Genomic DNA, 22,077 nt, shown 5'->3' with positions numbered 1-22,077 from the left:
CTTATGTATATGTATGTAGAAATATAGTCGATTCGATGTAGCGTGAGACTTATGAGAACCAAAAATGCTGTCGCATTCGTGCAATGTGTTGTAACTTTGTAAGGACGTAAAATTATATCTGTATTTTTTATTTAACTAGTATATAATATTATTACAATATAATTCAATGCAATGTCTTTAATAATATTACTGTAAGTTTTGCTTTTCATAAATGGCGTTGACAATTACATACTTTTATCGTCTAAAAAATATAAATTTCTATTAATATAAAATATATGTATACATGCGTATTCCATAAATAAATTAATAATATCAACAATTTAGTTTTCATATTAAAATTTTATTAATGTAAATATTTCAAAATACGAAACACGAACTAAAAATTAAAAAAAAATATTTCTTGTATTTCTTGACCAAAATGCAATGCAAAACTAAAACGAAATGTAATTAGCCATCGCGGGTTGAGTGGGGGGTGAATGCTTCATCTCATGCTAGATCGGTTCGACCAGAATTACATGTGTACTTTTACATATCGGTCAGATCAATTCTGACAGCTTGGGTGTATCCAAATTTTGTTAGCAGTGACGATAATCGAGAATTTACGAGCAAGAGAGCTCCACCGATTATTTTTCAACATTGTTTGAAATTTGCAGTGCAACCCAACAGATTGTCGGCGAAATGAGGGAGGGGAGGGACGATACGAGAGAAAATATTCGCGTTAGTAAAGGCTAATTTAATCGTCCGAAACGAGGGTAGATCTCGGCGCTACGCTCGGCGAGGGATGAGACGGTTCCCGTGCCGGAATTCATGTAACATTAACTTGAATAACTGTCCTGGAGGGAGGGACCGGGAGGACTAAGCCTCTCAAAGAGGACTCTGCGTATCCCTCACCCTCCCTGCGGACGATGACGAGTGTCAGGGGGTATGTTGGGGGCGATTACCTGCCAATTATCTGCGGCTAACCACCCCCAAGAGTCACCGATTAGTCGGCATGGCGAACAAAGGCGCACTCGAAAAGAACACTCATTCGCCGAAAGTTCGTCATCGTTCTGAATATCCGAGTAGTATTGTTATGAATTATTGTCTAGGTATGTACATAAATATGTATACATATGTATGTACATACGTTCGAACGTATGCACGTGTCTCGAAAATGATTACCTCAATTAAAAGATAAATATTCACTAGTTACAAATTATAGTATTGTTACAAAGCTATATTTTTAAGAAAATGTCTCTTGGGTGAAGTGCAATGTGTGCATTTCACACGGGCGGCTCAATTCTAAGGGCGGTCTTCAGCGAACTCGTATTCATTCATACAATATGCATATGCACTATGTCAGTTATATAGAAATTGGCGAACCTCAAGACGCTGAATGACTCGAGATTTGCAAGAGAGATTGGAACGAAGACGCCAATTTACAAGAACCGTTCAACGAATATCGAGTGAAGCCGGGTAAAACAACTAGTAATTAATAAACATTATCTTAATTAGTCATCATTGACGTCAATATGTACAGTCGATGATCGAAAATCTGGTAATCGATACGTTTTCCTCAGATCCGGCATGGATTTAGGAGTGCATTTTTAAATTTACCGCGTTCACGCTCCAATAAATAAATAACTTGAATTTGACACTTGAGACCAGTTCGATAATAATCTTTAATGTTGCAGATAAAATTGAAAGTACATATGATTAGAAAATTAGATATTTGGAATGTTTGTATCAAAAATGATCAAACTGAAGTATTTGAAACTTTACATAATTTCTTATCTGAAAACAAGAGTCGTATATCTCGGGATATACGTGAAAAAATAATTTAATATTTAATAGGGCTCGTCATTTACGCAGTGCTTCCCCAAGCCTTTTAGAAGCAAACAATTTGATTTCAAACCCCTTTGTTAATGAACATTTTTGGACAGGTACCAAGGAAAAGGAGAACTTAATTGAACTGTCAAATTATAGCATTTAAAAACTGAATTCTAAATAAATAAGGTTATTAATTTTTGGCTAGGTATTAGTGAAGAATATAAACAGCTTTATGATATAGCGCTTAAATTTCTGTCGCCGTTTACTAGCACTGAACCGGTTGAGAGAGCTTTCTCTTCATATATTTTAATAAGAAAAATATAGAAATAGATTGAATCCAGCTCCAGACTTAAGGGTAAATCTCGCATCATTTGAACCAAATAAAAAAAAACTAATTACAAGGATCTCAATAAATTTATTTTGTAAGGAGATTTAATGAAAAGAAAACATATTAGATGTACTTTGTAATATTGAGTTTTATTAAAACAATCAATAATATTTTTACTATAAATATTAGAAGTATGACAAGATAGTAGATTATATTAAACTTTGAGCATATTATAATTGACTGAATTGAATTCCATAAAATTGCTTACCAAAACAGATCTACATATTGCGTGTATCATGTCTTCACATTCCTTACCATGCAAATACTATATATAATAATTACACTTGCAAAAACAAATTTCATGAAATACAATCATTTTTATATGGTGGTACAATTTAGCGTTATGTACTACCAAGTGGTACGCGAGTCAAAAAAAGGTTGGGAAACGCTGGTTTAGACTAACTATGTATATGTATGGACATATGTATGTGCATATGTAGAAGGTGCACATATTTAAAATAATTTGTACCTATGTACATATATATGTATGTGGGTTTTATTTATCGTTTTTGTAAGTAAATTCCACGAACACGCCGTAGATTGAATCAGACCCGTGAAAAATAACTAAGCTGTGAATAGATCGAATTTATTTTCGAATAATTCGAATACCGTTTTCGTCGGGGTAGAGTACCGTTCGTGTTTGCGTGTCTGATTTGCAATGGGGGGAAAGCTAAGCTAGTTTACGGCGACGGTGATTTGCGCTTTGATCTCTAACAATTGCATTTCACGTATTGTTGAAAATAAAAAGGCTACAATTAGCTAGCACAGACATGGGATTTTCGATTACTATTTTTCTTTCTTTATGTTCTGTTCCCCATAAACCGATATTTTCGAAATCAATTCCGCCAATACCCACTCCTAATTGGAAATGGGGAGAAAAATCAAACGAAAAAAGCTGAAACCATATCTTATACCACATATGTACATACATACATACCATATACATATGTATGCATGTATGTACATGTCACAAAATATTTTCAAAAATGTGTGGAAGCTAAAAGTATATAGGAGTGTCAACATTTTCCGCACTGTGATGGGTAGCGAGTGACCAGGACTTGTATTCTATTTTATTTCTCCAAATATACTAAATTTAGGGTCTTCATATTGCATGTATTCCTCATCAAAACCTCTATGATTCGAATTATTTTATTTTAAGTTTAAGTTTGGACCATCGTGGTATTACAGTAGTCTCTAATGCGCCACAACGGTAGGAAAATACAAGGAGATGAGAAAAATAAAAATATATACATACATACATATGTATGTATATACCTATATACAGACAAAAAATAAATTTATACATAATCATAAAAAACAGTAGCATTATAGTAATAGCAGATAAAATAAAATAAAATACAAAGTAAGGAATATCTTGCATCCATGTATGTATGTATAGCCAGCACTAATATATAATATTAGAACCAGCTGTAAATGCAAAACATCCCTTCGAGGCCCAAATGGAAGAGAGCTAATCGAAATTCCACTCATGCATCACATTAAATTTTGAAAATAGTGGTGAGCGCAGGCTACCAGACAAATAGGTTAAAATAATCTCCGATATTCTACGTTCATTGATATGGAAAATATCACGTAAAAATAAAATTGATTAATAACAACAGAAATAATCATTTTAGCGGGGAAGTCTTTTAAAAATTTCAAGAAATTCCCTACTTTGTTTTTTTATTATTTGATATTTTACTTTATCTGCTATTGTTTTTTTTTATGATTATGAATAAATGTATATTTGTCTTTGTATATATGTTTATTTCTCCCATGTCATATGTATGTATTTTTCCGACCATTGTGGCGCATTAGGGACTCATGTAATGTCACTATGGTTCAAACTTAAACTTAAATACATAATAAATAATTAGTATTTTTAAATACGGCTTCGCTCGGTATTTGTAATATAAACCGCTTAAAGATGGCCAATCTAATAAATGGTAAACATTTTATTATATTTATTTGAATAATTTTATTTTATTCAAATTTGTTTGAATATTCATTTGATGATCGGTGACGTCACGGATTTACGAACCAACAATAGTTACATACATACATACATAGTAACATGCAAAGTCTCTTTCGAAATTATATATTAGATGGTTAATACTCGTTTGTGTATTAATCAGCTATGAAAATTTCATCGTTTTCAATCTATTTATAGAGTCGCCGAATTCAGAATACTATGTTATGGTATTCTAATTTAGATCTTAGACGAATTTTGGAAAAAAGCAAGAGGAGGAAAAAAATTAACTCTCATTCACCCGAGCAACGCCACGCATACAGGTTAGTATGGTATAAATATTGCGAATCTGCTAAACGTTTTTACGCGTGATAAAATTTAAGATTACAACCATTGGATTTGGTGTGTAGAAATTCGAAAGCTGACATCTATTCAGGCTCGAATTCGACTCGAAACTTTTCGAGTTCCCTGCACTTATGTACAAAGTGTATAAGGAGGTAGGGGGAGAGCGGGCGTTGAAAGCAGGCACTGTCAGTGGTGTATATCATATAATACACGTATAGAGGGACGGTGGGGTTGTTGAAAATCTCCTTTTGTGGAGACGTGAGAGATTTGCGAGGCAATCGCGCGAATTACACACTACAAAGGGTGTCAAAAAAGGCGAGCGAGCCGGCCGTAAACAGCCGCCCTGGGGCCATTTACCCTGCCGCACAAAGTGACTCGTTGTCTTTGACGTCGGCACGACACTGGAACGCAATCACTACACGCCCGGTTGAACATTTCGCGCACACACTCCCGCGAACTTATCCAAAGACATACGTGTATATGCAAGATGAGATTTTTCTTAAATAAAAACGATTGCGTGTCTCGATTTTGGCAAAAAAATATTTTGATTTTGTACAATTGTCAAAGAAATGTTTGAACGTTACACAAGTGTTTTTTTTTTCAAGAAAATGTGCAGAAAGTGATTTTTCTGTGCGGTTATATCGATAGTGAACTTTTATAGCGAGGGGTTCATAACGGATGTAGTAACGTCATTTGTAACGAAGCGCTGGAAACTGGTTGTTTTGGAAAACTTGAAGACTTCCGCTTGATCTGTGAGATAAAATAAAATTTTCATAAAAATGTTATTTTCTTATTTTCTTATTTTCCTTGCCACAATCCCCTGCTGATCTATACCATCTCTCGCTCTGATCATAAATTCAAAGAAATCAAAGATATTCACCCCGTGTCACGTTTGACATGCATGCCATCAGATTTCCTTATAGTGATATTGATCAAGACCGTTTTAATTTTTATATTTAAAGTTTTGGACTATTGTGGCATTTCAGGAATTCCTAATGCGCTACAATGGCCGAAAATATAACAGAAAAAAATATCTGTACAGAACAAAAAAATATATTTATACATAATACATAAAAAAATAAACGTTCAAACAATAATAGAAGAGGTCACAAAATACATTATATTAGTTAATATAAAGAGAAAAATTGGGAATGTCTTTTAGAACCAATACATATGTACAGCAGTGGTAGCCACGCGGGCTTTTTTCGGGCATATTTTATATTTTGGGCGTGAGCCATTTTTTATCGACTAATACAGAATGAATACCAGTCAAGAAATTGATATTGTTTTCGCATCTTTTGAAAATAAATAACTGCAATGAATACTTATGGTATAGTAGTACATGCGATGCCCGTTCATTGATACTATTTTTGTATGAAATTTCTGTCACTAAATACATTTTTTCTGTAAGCAAGACATTGTTTAGCTGTCAGCAGGGATGTTCATTTTATTTAAAAATAATACTGTCAAAGAAGCCGAATAGTTAAAAACAGGAAATAATGTTTATTGCGGACAGACGGACCGATGTCGTTAAATGTAAGTGCAAGCCTAAATACAAAAATAAAATAGATATAAACTTCATCGACAAAGAGAAAAAGGAAACGACAGATCTCATCTAAAATGTTTAACACGAAACATTTACAATTGTTATTGATTTATTTTATGACAATACATAGTACTTGCTTATTTATTTTATTAAAATAATCATATTTTGTATTGAAAACCCCTGTCCATTGCATCTATAGATAAAAAATATGCCAAATTAACTACGTCCGAAAAAAGCCTGCGTGGTAACCACTAATGCACTAGAACCAGTCGTGAATACAAAACATCCACGTGAGACCCGAATGGAAGAGAGAAGATCAAAATTCATTCATACATCACATACAATTATGAAAAATAATTATGAGCGCAAGCTACCAGACAAATAGGTCAAAATAATCCACAATAACCTACGCTCACTGAGGTGGAAAATATCACATTCATGCAATGAAGCAAGGATTTCATTAAGCATTTGGATAGCTCTTAGAATAGGAGCCAAAGAAGTGTGCGGGCAGAACAACCATCGAATGATGATGTCTACTAGCCACATATTTATTTATTTAAGTTTATGTTTGGACCGTTGTGGCATTGCAGGAGTCCCTAATGCGCCACAATGATCGAAAAAATACAAGGAGATGAGAAATATACACACAAAAAATAAATTTATACATACAAAAAAGCAACAGCATTATAGTAATAGCAGATAAAGTAAAAATATCAAATAATAAAATACAAAGTAGGGAATGTCTTGTACCTACATATAGTTAGTACCAATATATAAGAACCAGCCGCAAATACAAAATATCCCTGTGAGCCACAAATGGAAGAGAGAAGATTAAAATTGCACTCATACATCACATTCAATTATTAAAATAATTATGAGCGCAGGATACAAGACAAATAGGTTTATATAATCTCCAATAATCTACGCTCACTGAGGTGGAAAATATCTATTATAATAAAATATAATTTAGATAATATGTACAAGAATTTTTTTTTGATAAAAATATTATATGTGAACAATTAATTGAATTATTACATACATAGAGTGGAAATATAAATCGCGCTTAGCATCCAAAACACTTTTTAGATCATAACGAAGATAAATTTAGTGTTTCTATAGAACATTTCTACAAGGACTGTTGATGAAAATTTCGCAATAAAATTTATTAGCGAAATTTGACCGTAAAATGCTAGCGGCACTGAAACCTCATTACATGTACGAGTACATAGGTGTGTACGTATTTTGAGCGGAAACGTATCACGTGCGGTTTTTGCACTCATGTAAACAGTATCATTTACAAATCGGTGCTGATTCAAGAGACACCCTGTATTTATGTGTGCAGTGCGAATGAATGGATACACGAGCCGCGCGAAAACAATTTGTGTTAAAATTGAAGTAGTGGGCGCCAGACCGCAATGCTGCCTTTGATGTGGTTACGGTGGGTGGTTATGGGGTGAGTTTTGGGAGTGGTAAGGGTTCTGCATTTGGGACGACAAAGGCGTTGTATTGCGCCCCGGGGCGGGGGCTGACTCCGGCTCCCGCCCTTTGAGCGTTACCGAAGTTAAACACCCAACGTCAACGCCGAAAGCCTTTTCCACAGATGCATGCTCAATCTTTTGATTTTTTTTTTATAGCGCAACCGTAGCTTTGATTCGGTGTTATGTATCAATGAGATTATCTCATGCTAGATTTAAATTTCGGTCGAAGGCGGTTTTATAAACAAAAGGGATGAAAATATTTTTTTTTATTTATCTGTAATTTCTTCCGTCATTATGTATATTTTCATTTCTCTACTATTTCAAGTCGCGGCTATTTTTTTTTTGCTATGACTGCTTATTTAATTTTTCATTCATCGTCAAACACCCAATTATGAATCTAAAATAGTTTCTTCCATTAAGTAATCATCAATACAAGAAGGATACACTCTCTTTATAATAGTTTCATCGTAGGATATATGTATGTACATTCGCTTTTATTAAACTATTTGTTTGAAACATGTTTTTCGAGATTCAAGATAAGACTTCCCGGGCAACGGGACATCAAAAATTTCCTGATTTCCTGAAATATCTGTCGCAGTTCGACTCGGGCAGATTGTATGTATATATGTTTGTTCACTATAAAAATCTATATTTTTCAACTTATGACCATCAAATTGTAAACCGTCTCATGGTATCCGAAATTAGAATTTTAACGAAGATTTTTCCACTTTCATCCGCCTGATTAACGTAATTCCATTTAAGATGAAAAAAGTGAAAATGTCCAATTTAGTATTGTTGGAGAAAATAATTTTCAACAAGAAAAAACTACACATTATAAAAGTACTACATACATATGTTGGTAGTAACGTGCACTTGATGTTTACAATGTAAAGAAAGTAGAAACGTTTCACTATTCATTTCACTATTAATCCCACTCAAGAAAATTTACCCTACATTCATATTATCTAATATATAATTTCGAAAGAGATTTTGTATATATATATATATATATATATATATATATATATATATATATATATATATATATATATATATATATTTATTTTTTTATTTTTTTTTGGTTGGGAAAATAAGTTTCTATGACGACGTTTCGATTGGTTGAATATTATATAGTTTTCGATTCAAACAAATTTAATAAAAAAACAAATTAATATATACTATTAGATTCGCCATGTTTAAGCTGTTTATATTAAAAATACTGAGCGAAGCTGGATAAAACAACTAGTACTCACTTTTATAAGAAGTTCAAATTTATAAGCAACCAAAGATTAATGAAAACATTTATTAGAAAATCTTTTTGCACGCTCGTGAAACATACCGTCGATCTTCTCACGCCATAACGATGTTTTGACACGAGCCACAGTCGGCCATTTATTATGTGCAAGTAATAAAGGCCCCGCATCGATGATGCGGAAAATGCACGACGATGATTTCGATGGGTCGCATTGAGCGTGCGTTTTCCTAACAACAAAAGAGCGCAACGTTTTTGACCCCCTCGCGACTAGCTAATGTTCCTCGACTTGTGCACTTTAACCCATTAGGACGGCTGATTTATGATTGTTTAACGTGTTTGCACAATAAAGTCATCGGCTCGTTTAACCACCGAGCAATTAATCGTCCAGAAGACGCGTGACTACCATCAAGCGGTGAATTTTCATGTGGATTTGTTCCAAAGGGAATAAAATGGAAAATGTTATTTTAATATAAACATTTCTGTATATGTGTGACAGTCGAAGTGTATTTCAGTTGGAATATATTCCAACTGTCGTTTTAGGTCATTCATATTCGAATACAATTTAGCTAGTAAATTATAACTCTACAAGCGCGAAGAAACTTTCAACAATGTGCGCCAGTTGTAATATAACAGTTGAGTTTTAACAGTTCAGATGCTTTTACGAATGCTTTAGAATTTAAAAATGCGTTAATATTTGCTAGGTATTACAAATAAACGTAATGAGTACCGTATTATGATAACTCTAAGAATGCGAATATAGAATATTAAAGTAATGTATTCACCTTAACCTTGATGGGTACGATTATTCGTTTTTCATTCGAAACACTTAAAGCTTGGACAAGAAATCGTGCCTTTTAAGGATTGAAAAAACTTTTCAATAAAACGTTTTTACTCACTTGTATTTATTAGAAAACTAAAAATTGTATTGAACATAACGAGGACGTAAGTCTCATGCTAGATTTGTAATATTTCTCTTTAATTGATATTTTTATTGGAGTAATAAATAATAACAAATTTAAATTTTTTTTATTGCTTTACAAATAAAATGTCTTAAGAAAATATTAAAAAAATCCTTTCTATTGAGGATATTTTTTAAAATTTAAAGAATGAAATGTCTTTTCCACTCTAAAAATGTTTTATCATCATTTTTACTATTATAATTTGTAATTATTATATACATACATACATAGAATTTGAGCTTTGCATTGAGCTAATCTTATGTAATATTTGTGCAAATTACTATATTTTTAAGTTTTTTTTTTTAATTAACTTGCAAAATTTAAAAAAAATGCAAATACAATGAACCTATTATCTGTATTATACTCAAGAATGATATATTAGATTTATTCTATACTAGTTGTTTTACCCGGCTTCGCTCAGTATTTGTAATATAAACAGCGTAAACATGGCGAATCATTTTTTTATTATTAAATTTATTTGAATCGAATGGTCGTCATAGAAACATTGTATTGTTTTCGAAGTTCCCAATCAAAAATATTTACATACATACATATATACAAAGTCTCTTTTGAAATAACATATTCTATATATATATGTACATACGTAGATTTATCATTCACTCCATACATACATTTTTGATCAAAATTCACAGAGCCACAGAAAGTTTTACGTTGAAATATGCAAATCGAAATTCAATTTCATTCAAAGATAAAAATAGCTTTCCCCACATCGGAAAAAGTTTTCCAGAGACGATCAAAAATAGTATATTTATTACATAACAAAACTGCAAACACGTTTACATATGATACTTATGGAGGAGTTACACGATGATGTGATGCGTACAGCCCCGCTTAAAAGTTTAACTTCAGTGATTTGCTATGTTATCCAAAACACAATACACCCACACACATACATACATACATACATATATAGTACATTTGTAGATACATACATATATGTATATGTATATGTAGTATGAGGAAATCGTCCCCCCTCTGATAAGGTGAATGCTCATAGTATTGTGTTTAAGTTCAGTGAAGTAAGTGAGCGCGTGAGCTTACGGAACCGTGAGCTTCACGCTCGATCGCAGCTTTCTAAACTTATCTACGAATATACATACTTACTCGTACATACATACGTGTATAAATACATTTAATCGGTACAAATATGCTACTGTAAAAGCTCGAATGTCAGTGAAACGCAGCATTGGCGTGCAAAGTTTGGTGTTTTCCTCTTCTGAGAGCTTAGAGTAATTGTTTAAAGTCGCTCTTTATATCTTTAAGTATTCTGTTGTATATTTTGTTATTTGGCCTAAGCTTACTTAGTTTTATTTACTTAGTTTTACAACAACTTTTGGTATCATATTATGTGATTCTAAAATTCAATCGCAAATTCTCTTATTTTTCTTTTAAATAGTTTCTATACATACGTAGTTATATCGTGATGCAATATAATATTGAAATAGTTTATTTAAGTATGTTTATATATGTAGCTATGAATAATAAATGGAAATGAAATTGCACATTCAATGTACAAATATAAGAATATGTAAATATTTTATTTTTGATGATTTCTAGTCAAAATGATTTAAACATGTAATAAAAAATAGTATTTCATAGTTAAAAAAATATTAAATATGTTAAAGTACATACATACATATACAATAGCAATCTTTTTTTAGATTAAAATATATGTAGGTTTGTACGTACATATGTACTAATAATACGAGTCACATTTATTATTTTATAAGTATATTTTCTTTAAAATGGGTTGTGAAAACAAAATCGTTTCTATTTAAGTTTGAAATAAATTTTTTTTTACCTTACATCCCAAAATGAAAAATTATATATTATTATACTGTTATTTTACTAAAAATAACAAAAAAATAAACGTTTGGGAACTTTCCAATGTATGTACATTAAATCAAAAGTGCTAAGCAATCAAAATCTAAAAACGTGTTAGAATGTTTTCAATGATTACCAATGTGGCAAGATATGGATGTTTATAAAATTCAAATCGACAGTTCCTTTTAAAAAAATTCCGACTTTATTTAACTAAACCAGCCCTCCAAAATCGTAATCCATTCCCAAAGAGAGCAAACTGAAAAATAAATACCTTCTTCAGGACAACTTTACTACTTATTATAATAGGTACAAATGTCAGACACAAGGAATTTAATATAATTTATTATATATTAGTTGACTGAATCATAAAAAAAAATAAAAATCATCACACGGGGCCCCACTGTGTGGCGCGATTTCTCACGTGATCGACTCGACACGATCGAACGCAATTATTATTTTGATTTATTAATGGCATTTTGGCGCCCCATCCCCACACTTAGGGGAGGGGAGGGTGGTCCATGGGAGGCTGCGGGGAGGTGGGTGGCAGTTCAACCCCTCGACTCAACTGAACCGTGTGCGGATCCGCATTTAAAAGATATCCATCGGAATATTGCGTCACTTAGCGAAATATTGTAACTGTCAATCAATGCATTAAGGGGTGTATTGTTCGCGGCGCGTGCGGCGACGCAAGCTCAACCCACCCTCGCGACACGCTCCATACTATTATATTATATATACATATACATATATACTATGGATATGGTATGGTTTGGTACTCTGTGCCATCAGTGCTCTGTATTATGTGTTTCGATCAATTCGTCGATGAAATGGGGTGGGTAAGTTATAATTGCATAGGTGAATGATATTGCTCCTTGTATATCGGTTAGATGAGTTCCTCTATATCGGTTGGATGAGTTCCTCTATATCGGTTAGATGAGTTCCTCATACATGTAAATACATAAATAAATGGTAGTCGTTTTTGGAATATATTTTGACGTAGAATTATTAGTGAGAGTACAATGCACTCTCACTAATTCTACGTATTTTCTATCTAAGTGTTCGCCAAGTAAGTTGTTTTTGGGCGTAGTTTATATTTTGGGTGTGAACATTTTTTTCGAATAGTAAAGGACGATACTAGTCAAGAAATTGAAACTGTTCTCGCATGTTTTGAAAGGAATTAACTTCTAAATGAATACTTGTGATATTTTAGTAAAATAAGAGATAGGAGATATAAAAAATTACCACTTGCACGAAAACCATGTGAAATGTAAAGGAGGTATGTAATAATGAATGCTTGTGGTATTTTAGCACCTGCTCTGCCCGTTCATTGAGACTATTTTTGTATGAAATTACTGTTAACTAAATACTTTTAGACATTATTTAGCTGCCAGCATAGATATTCATTTTTTTTTTAAATAATACTCTTAACCCTTTGAGTGCTGACGTCCTTTCTGTTGAAAGCCCGCCACGCTGAGAATTTCGTCAACATTTACAATTATAATTACTTAGAAATCCAATAGAAAGCAGGTATAAAAATTGTAGCCAATCCAAACAAACCCTAGATAACTACCGTTGAGGATTTAGAGTTTTGTAAAGGTATGTTTAGACTCTCTAATATATCTTGCAAAAATATAAAATAAACAAAATAAGTCTATTTAATGAATGTATTTTTCTAAAACTAGTTCCATCTTCTTCATTGTTGTTAAAATGTAATGCTCAAAATCTAAATGCCAAGCCATAATCAAAAATACTCAGCAGTTAGGGATTTCCATCGGAAAATTCTGCTATGGTTATAAATTCAGAAATTTCGATGTAATCCAGTCTTTATAAACATTGACACGGATTACACGACCCATGTTCAATGCTAACTGGAAAGGCTTAGCGGGTAGTATTCTTGTTTATTTGTTTATAGAAAGAGAGAAAAAAGATACGACAGATCTCATCTAAAATATTTAACAAGAAAATATTGTCATTGTTATTTATTTATTTTATTACAATTATTAGTACGTGTTTATTTTTTTTATTGTGATTTATTTTATTAAAATACATATTATATTTTATATTGAAAACCCCTGTCAGCTGCATCTATAGACAAAAATCGGCCAGTTGGTTAATCTTGGAAAAATTAACTACGCCCAAATATAGTAGCTTGCGGTTTACATATACTTGCTAGCGGTTTACACATTATATGGAGAATGGGACATGTACATATGTAGATGCCTTTAGTAAGTCGAATGCCTTTATGTGTTGAAGGCGAATCTCCATCTTCAAAGAGCTGGAAGTTTCAGAGAGATTCTCCACAACATGTTGAAAAAGGATTCTTTTCTACTTTGGCTATATTGCCAGGAAGAACGTGGAGAATTTTGAGAAGTTCGTAGTTACTGGAACACCAGAGAGAAGGATGGTCTCCCACAAGATGGTCAGATCAAACCAAAGAAGTGATGGGATCGTCCTTAAACACAGCATTTACATATGTAACTTGGCACAGAACTGGGAGGAGTGGAGGCGGAACGTCCACCGAATTTCAGATGACAGAAATGACCACGACGCTCAGAATTGAGCGAAACGAAGAAGAAAAAGTCTAGTCTTATTATTATATAATCCAATGATGTACATATGTTCTTATTTGTATATGTATAATGATATGAAAATAGCTCACCTTGTGATCCTTGTGAAGCGGCATGAGAAGACCAAGAGCTTTTATACGACGCATCTGAAAAAGGCAATAGTACAAATTAATAATTTCAAAAGAAAAACTTAATAATTAATAATTTTAATTTGTATTGAATTTTATTCCATTAAATTCAAGGAATAATATTTTTGAAATAGTCTATTGTATGTAGTTGTATTGAAATAAATATGTCTGACAGATGTGTGTTTTATAAGAAATATGTTTATCAAATTTTAGCTTTTCATGAACGTATCTACAAGTTATTTTAAAATCTCATTTATTGGTAAATCAGGTAATAAAATTAAATATTCGAGTTGGTCCAATGTAATTTAATTTGAAATCAAGATCACCCAAAGTCTCATAAAAAATGAATACCTACACAATTAGGTGTATTAGATACATACATATTATTTATTGTTTTTAGTTATTAGTACTCTTTATTACTAGTAAAGCATAGGTACATTTAAAAATTATATATAATAAAATATTTCACATATTTTCCATTGCATTATTACTACATATTACTAGTACCTATGTACATATGTATATAAGAATTTATAAATATATCGATCAGCTGTTGTTGTTATCAGCTGTGAATATCGATTTTTCTATCAGTCATTTTGAGATGATGCAACGTTTTTAAACATTTTAAAAATAGAGTTCAGGTGCTTATGAAGTCAATAAATCATTTTATGTTTTAGGAACAAAATTTTATGGTATACTTGAACATAAAAAAAAAATCACGATTTTCTTTAAAGTAATTGAAATTCAATAAACAATCACTACAAACAAAAATAAATAATAATAATTAGTAAATCAAATGAAAACATACTTATTGATACGTAAGCTTTCATTTACAATGAATACTATCGATTTACATAGCTGTTACTTAATATTAGAAGAATAACCCAAAATAATATGTATTGAAAATATTATCTTTTACATACATAGATTTTTCCGGATAGTTGGAGTCTTATTGGAATATATTCAGAATTGCACCCGGAAAATCTTTTATAAGCTAAAACAGCATTAATATAAAAAAATAAATGTGAATTAAAATAAATTTTCCTAAAAGCACTAAACGTTTCTAATATCTCAACTCATTTTATTTATGTGATTTTACATAAAAAAATTGTATATACATGTACATATATATGTACATGTATATTCGACCTTTTTTGGTAAAAGGGGTAGGATTTTAAGATACTAGAATTATTACACAATATGCATCATGACCATAAAGTTGACTCAATGACATAAATCTTGATTGATTAATCATATAAAATTAGCCGTTTTTTAAATTTTTTCATTGAAAAACACTTCAATTATGCAATTACAGACATTTGAAATGCAAATGTCGGTAGGTTTCTTTTGTGACATTGTAATATTTAGCTATATGCATAGCTACAATACACATATTTATGTATGTATATATAAAGTCAAAAATACATATTTGTGGAAAATTTAGAAAACCCAATAGGAATTTATGTAAGCAGATTCCAATTATGGAAAATATATTTATCGGAAAATCGAAGACACGTGATATAAAATAATATTTGAATATTAAACTTCTATTATTTTGACTAATACTAATTCGTGAACTTTGTATAGTTTAAGTTATATTATGTTAATATTTATGAAAGAAAACTGTTCGAATGGCAAGAAGTACAGTAAATATTTTATAATGAACGATACTTGCGGGAAAACTTCGATTCAGGGATCAGCTTATACTAATAAGCTTATTGATATTTTCACAGAAAATACTACGTGCTAAAATCATACAGAATTGCACGAATTTCCGTTCGAAAATTGAAAAACACAAAATGACACATTTCACAACACTCAAAAAAAGCACCAATCGACAATGCAATTCCGTCGATGATTAAGTCATTAAGTACGTCATCACGACGTTGACGCATAATCGACATTTTGTACATACTAATTACAAAGCACGCACTTTCAAATTAATTTTCATATACGGACTGAACTCAACACAATCGACGATCACCGTATAATACAACCGAATCATTAATATTGGCAACTGACAATCACTGCACTATTTACAAACGATTTCACAACAAGCATTTTTATATTGATTTCAAATATAAAATATAATATGTAGTAAATAATTATCTATATTTAAGTCAAATAATTGACATGTCCGGTAGTCATGTCGAAAAAGAAGAAATAAAGATACGTATGAAACTATGTAGGATGGAGTGCATTTGGACGGATTAATGTTGTTTTTAAATCAAAAATACAACTTTGCCTGATGAAAAAGATTTTCGATCAATGCGTTTTTGCCAGTGATGCAAAACTTGCACATTGAACACCAAGTCCAATGCACTCAAAAAATTACAAGGAGATATACATGTGTAGGAAACGGAATACGTGGGTGAGAAGTATGACAATAGTGGATAGAGATTGAAATGGCAATGGGCAGGCCACGTGGCAAGAATAATGGACGAAAAGTGGACAAAAGAAATACTAGAATGTTATCCGAGATGATGCAAAATGCTAAAAGGAAGATGGGAAGACGAAATAAGGAAAAGTGAGATGTACTAGAGTTGTGCAATATAGAGGCCTTCATCCAACAGTGGATGGTGAACGGTTGTAGATGATGATGATGTATACATGTACATATATGTTTATTGGATTATTAGTCACATTGCGATCGCCCAAAAGGCAATTTTTACCTTAAAAATCGTGAATTCAAAATATTTGGCACTCGAGTTCTTGTTAGTGTGATGGACTTTTCGGCTGCCATATATTCCGTTATAGAGATTTTAGTGACTTTGTGACATACATATGTATATACACCTTCATTCCGGACGGTATTTAAATTCACAAATCACTTTAGATGAGAATTGAGTTTATGTTGCAATTTAGGATACATACATGTATAGAAGTCGATTTACATCGAAGGTTAGGTGTATACATTGGTAAACTGACAACAATGGAAGTTAGTATGAATGTGTGTGTGTGTGTGTGTGTGTGTGTGTGTGTATATATATATTGACCGGCGAATAGCATGGAGAAGTTGGTGAAGGTGCCAGATCTGGTGAGGTAGTCAGCGGAGCTCTTGATGTCCAACATGGCGCTATGTATGGTATGAGTATAGGACTAGCGCACCACAAATGTCCGCATGTTCGTGTCGCGTTCGGTCGCGCGCGCCGATCTACACCACTGTGAAAGCACCTCAGTTTGCACCCCGCGACTAGAAGGGGATGATTTGGGCCGGGGGCGGGCCGAGCCGCGCGTCGGCCAATCGCGGCGAAGGAGACAACGCGCTCGACCAATCGGAAGGCTCCGCCACGCCTCCCCGCATAGCGTTAATCCTTATCGCGGCGCGCGCCACTAAAATAAACATCGTTAGCGGGTAGAGAGCGCGGCGCCTATCGTTTTCGGCACAGATAATGGCGGCCGCTTTTTACCCCCGGCCCTCTCACCCTCCTCCGGTGGTCTCCCGCTACCCTCCTATCCTCCCGCGCCTACCCATCTCTCGTCTGAAAAGTGTACCGCGCTAGCCTCTCGAGTGGCGAGCAGTGGCGGTGCGTGAACCACCGTTGTCCGAGTCCGGCCCGCACTGCTATGTACAACCCTTCCGCATTTCGTTTCGAGTTTGTAGGCCCCGCGCTTTAATGATTATCAAATGTGACACAGTTGAGCTCGTGTGCGGACATTTGATCGCGTGACCATTTCACCGCACACGCCATTTTATCGCAGGACGACTTCATCGCGGCGGCGCCTTTTCGTCACACAAACGTTTCTTCGGGGATCTTTGGGGTTCAACTCAATGGCAAAGAGAAGACATTTATTTCTCGGGAAAAATTTCGTAAAATTATTAACCTTCCAGCGGGCGCGCGGAGTTATTTACTTTGAGCGGGCGCTTGTCGTAAATTTTACGTCATCAAGTTTTCTTCGTGTAAATGGTGTTTTATTTATGTAAATGGTGATTTCTTTATGTAAATGTTAAGGAAATATTATAAGGTTATGATAAAAAATGATAAATGACAATACTTTATAAATATATATTTTACTTTCTAAACAAAAAACCAAAACAACACTCTAAATATGCTAACGTTTCAAAACAAAATATTTTATCGACCTATTCGATAATTAGTCAGGATTATTAATCAGAATCAATATTACCTATTAGTCAGAATTAATATCTTCATCTTTACAATTACTACAAACCAACTCAACTGCAGAATGCTTCTTCCATGTAAAGGACTCAACCATTGATGTATAATACACTAGATCCGCCCTCACGTGTTATACTGGTCTCCCGTTTGGCGCATGAAAAATACATGGCGCATGCACAGTTTCTCTTAGTAGGTAGGTAGGTACCGCTGCGTCGTAGGGAAAAAAACCCAACTTCCCCGCTAGTTAAACCCCCCGCACCCCTCAGTTAGTGAAGACAAGATCTCCGACCAAAATCACACGTCAGGGTCCATCTATGCGTATTATACATCAATGGACTCAACGGAAATTCTCAAATATCGATGACTCACAAAAACTTCTAAGCACAACCGATTCGCCTGCAGTTTCGGGAAACACTGACCTTCGAATAGCTCAAGGTTCGATGCTTATCATTAAGTGGTAAAAGTAGGAGATGTGATAAAGCGCATTTGTCGTAAATTTTACGACAGCGCGCCCACTGGAAGGTTAAGAAGAGGATAGATTCACAATCCTGCTAATTAGGGCTAAAACAAACGTGCTTATGAATCCCCCCCCCCCCTCTTGAGAGTTGTTTGACTCCTCAACTTACTGGTGAACAAATCCTACGGGTCTAGTTCACGGCATCGAAAGTCGAAAGATCGAAAAGCAAAGATCGGAAAGCAAAGATCGAAAATCGAAAGATCTCAAGTCGAAAGATTGAAAAGAATGTATGTATGCATGGTAAAAGGTACTATGTAAATATAATATATATCAGTGGCATGCGGTGAAATTCTCTCTCTTTTTGCCGTGCAGCCTTGCTTAATGTGCACGGGCAGGATACAAGAGGAAAAGCCTTTTCCTCTTGTATCCTACTCGCGCAAATTAAGTAAGACTGTACGATAAAAAGAGAGAGAAATTTTTGTAAAAGTCGGAATTCTCGACAGAGTGGACCCTCTAGGCTTGGTCGACCCGCTCCTTCCTGTCATTGCGAATTCCGGTAAAAGTGGTTATAATTTCGTGGATCCAAATGATACTGATAGATAAATACGCAAAATGTGGAAAATATGTGGATGCGTGTGAAAAGAAAGATGAGGCGTTAATTTGGCACAACGCGTGCCCGTTTTGATTCATATTTAGATGAATTTGTATTGAACCACAAACGAATACTGCTTTCGCTAGTATACATAGGTATCCTAAGCTGTATTCCCGGTTCACTTCGACCGATATATATATATATATATATATATATATATATATATATATATATATATATATATATATATATATATATATATATATATATTATTTTATTTTAAAAATTAATACCACAGTGGCTTAACAGTTAGTTCTAATGCGTCCCTCTAGTTAAATACATATAATACAAATATATAATACAAGTAGATATAACAAAATGAAGAAAAATATATAAAGCTTGTTAGAAATATGTATAATAAAAACAAAAAAAATATTATATCGTGTTACGTAAGTAAAATGTGTTCGACCAACTTAACATGACTAGCATTGTAGAAATCCAAGGAATTTTCGTTTAGTTAAGTAGTCGAACAGCTTTCGAGAGGGACGAGTTCATGAGCATGTTTGTTCTAGCCCTAATGGGAAACAATATCTCACGTTTTCGTAAGACCCTATGATTATCCAGGACCAAAAATTTTAACTTCTCCGGAATAGGAGGGTTGTAAATCACTTTCTTTAATAATTTCATGAAATGCTTCCCAAGAAATAAATCTCTTCACTTTGTCAAGGAGTTGAACCTCAAAGATTCCAAGACAAAGGCACTAGTGAACAGATATATGTATGCAGATAAAATCAAAATGTCTTCACATATAAAAATCTGAGGAATTTTCTTTAGATTTGTTCCAACATCAGGGAGTAATAATCTTGATAGGATGACCATATAGTAGGGACAGACTCGAGCACACTGCGAACGAGTGTACAATATAATAGACGAATTACGGATCACGAATCCAAGGATAATTGTATTATCACCGATATTTCCAATATGGATGTAGAAACTCTAATTATTTTCGAAAATGATTCTCAGATCTGATATAAATAATTCTCTCAAGATACATAGATAATCATGAAATTTGTACGAATACTCAATAGGAGAACGTGAACGAGAGTAAGAAATAACCCAACTAATTATTTTTACTGCTTTATTATCTATCGAAATACTACCAGGCAAGCAATATTTAGAAGAGGATTTAATTTTAATATATATTTTCCAATTTTGGGCAAGATTTTAACCTTCAGCTGTTATTCAACCGATGGGGTCTGTGTTAAAGTGCCACACGAATAGTTGGTTACACCTGGCCTGTGCGCAATTGATACCCCATAAACCGCAATAGTGACCTCACGGTCAGTCAGTTCTAAGTGTCTAGCATTGATTATTGATCGATTCTGTGGTCGGGGTGAGAATTGTGAGCTCCGAATGCGGCCCTTACTAGATACATCGCAGTGACCGCATCGATAAGCGACCACAAACGCGTAATTGAGTACCGCCACGCCACATCACCATAAACCACACCACAGCCGGACCCATAAACCACATCACCCACGAGAAGGTGACTTCCAGGGCAGCTCTCTTACAATTCGGCAACTGGAGATCTAAGAAATTTTCCAAAAAAAAAAAAAAAACTAAAATTATCTATTTATGTACATATTTGCCAGTTGAGGGTTTGTGGGTCCAAATCTCGATGGAAATTGAATCATTCATACCATCGATGATTATGTTTATCGCTGTTAGAATGGTCTGGATGATTATTATTTTTTTTATTTTCCATCTCCTGTCAGAATTTGCTAGTTTTATCTGACAATAATTGTTGAGACGGATCAATACGAAATAGCTGCCACAATATCCAACGCACCAACATTATAATCCTTTTCCACTTTCCATTCTTTCACCTACAAACATACTATTGGCAGACCATTTGGGATAAAAATTTGACTTGAGACAATTTTATTACATGGAAAACAGTAAAAGTGTAAATATTAACCAGCAGCGAGGTCTCTTGTTTGGCATATTATGTTTTCACTAGATGAATAAGTTCTCAAATTGTACCCGATAAAATGTATGTAAAAGGGTGCATGGAAAACTACAAGAGATACAGGTGGATGAAATTAGAAAAATTGAGTCGCTCAAAACAAAGACGAATAGAAACGTGGTGGGGAGTGAAAGGCTGTAGATGCTGATTTTATTTATTTATTTATACTTGGGAAAGGTGGCATACATACAATGTAGTCGATGTACCCAATTTTATATTTTCCCAAGAAGTTATCGAATTGCCCCTGAGCGACATCTATGGTATTAAACTTGTACACATGTGCCTTTGAATATACATTTTGAAATGCACTCAAAGAAGTATGGAACGTTGTACGCTTGGCATAACGAGGAAAGACAGGAAACGGAATTCGTGGATGAGAAGTATCACAAGGGTAGTGGGATGGTGACCGGAAAAATGCACTCGAGATAGTTGCATTCTCGAGATATCCAAACTTTCAAAGATGCTCAAAGAGAACTAACGTAATATAATTCCAGAAAAAAGCTTCAAGGGGTAACTGTATGTTATCCGAGGGTGTTGACCTTTTTTTGTGAAATTCTATTGCGTAAATTCTTTTTGAGCGCCTTTGAAA

The 22,077-nt window shown here is 33.6% G+C and overlaps 1 protein-coding gene across 1 annotated transcript in view; it reads right to left on the bottom strand.

Annotated features, from left to right (window-relative positions):
* The window catches only part of Ets65A (DNA-binding protein D-ETS-3), a 117,070-nt gene that overhangs the window by 24,443 nt on the left and 70,550 nt on the right, over positions 1-22,077 (bottom strand). The window contains exon 3 of the mRNA XM_077445894.1: positions 14,254-14,307. Coding sequence (XP_077302020.1) covers positions 14,254-14,307 — 54 coding nt within the window. The remainder of the gene's footprint in view (positions 1-14,253; positions 14,308-22,077) is intronic.

The sequence above is a fragment of the Arctopsyche grandis genome, chromosome 2 (genome assembly GCF_051622035.1).
Source record: "Arctopsyche grandis isolate Sample6627 chromosome 2, ASM5162203v2, whole genome shotgun sequence".
NCBI lineage: Eukaryota > Metazoa > Arthropoda > Insecta > Trichoptera > Hydropsychidae > Arctopsyche > Arctopsyche grandis.
Note: the sequence above shows the minus strand (reverse complement) of the source record. Positions and strands in the feature narration are given on the sequence as shown.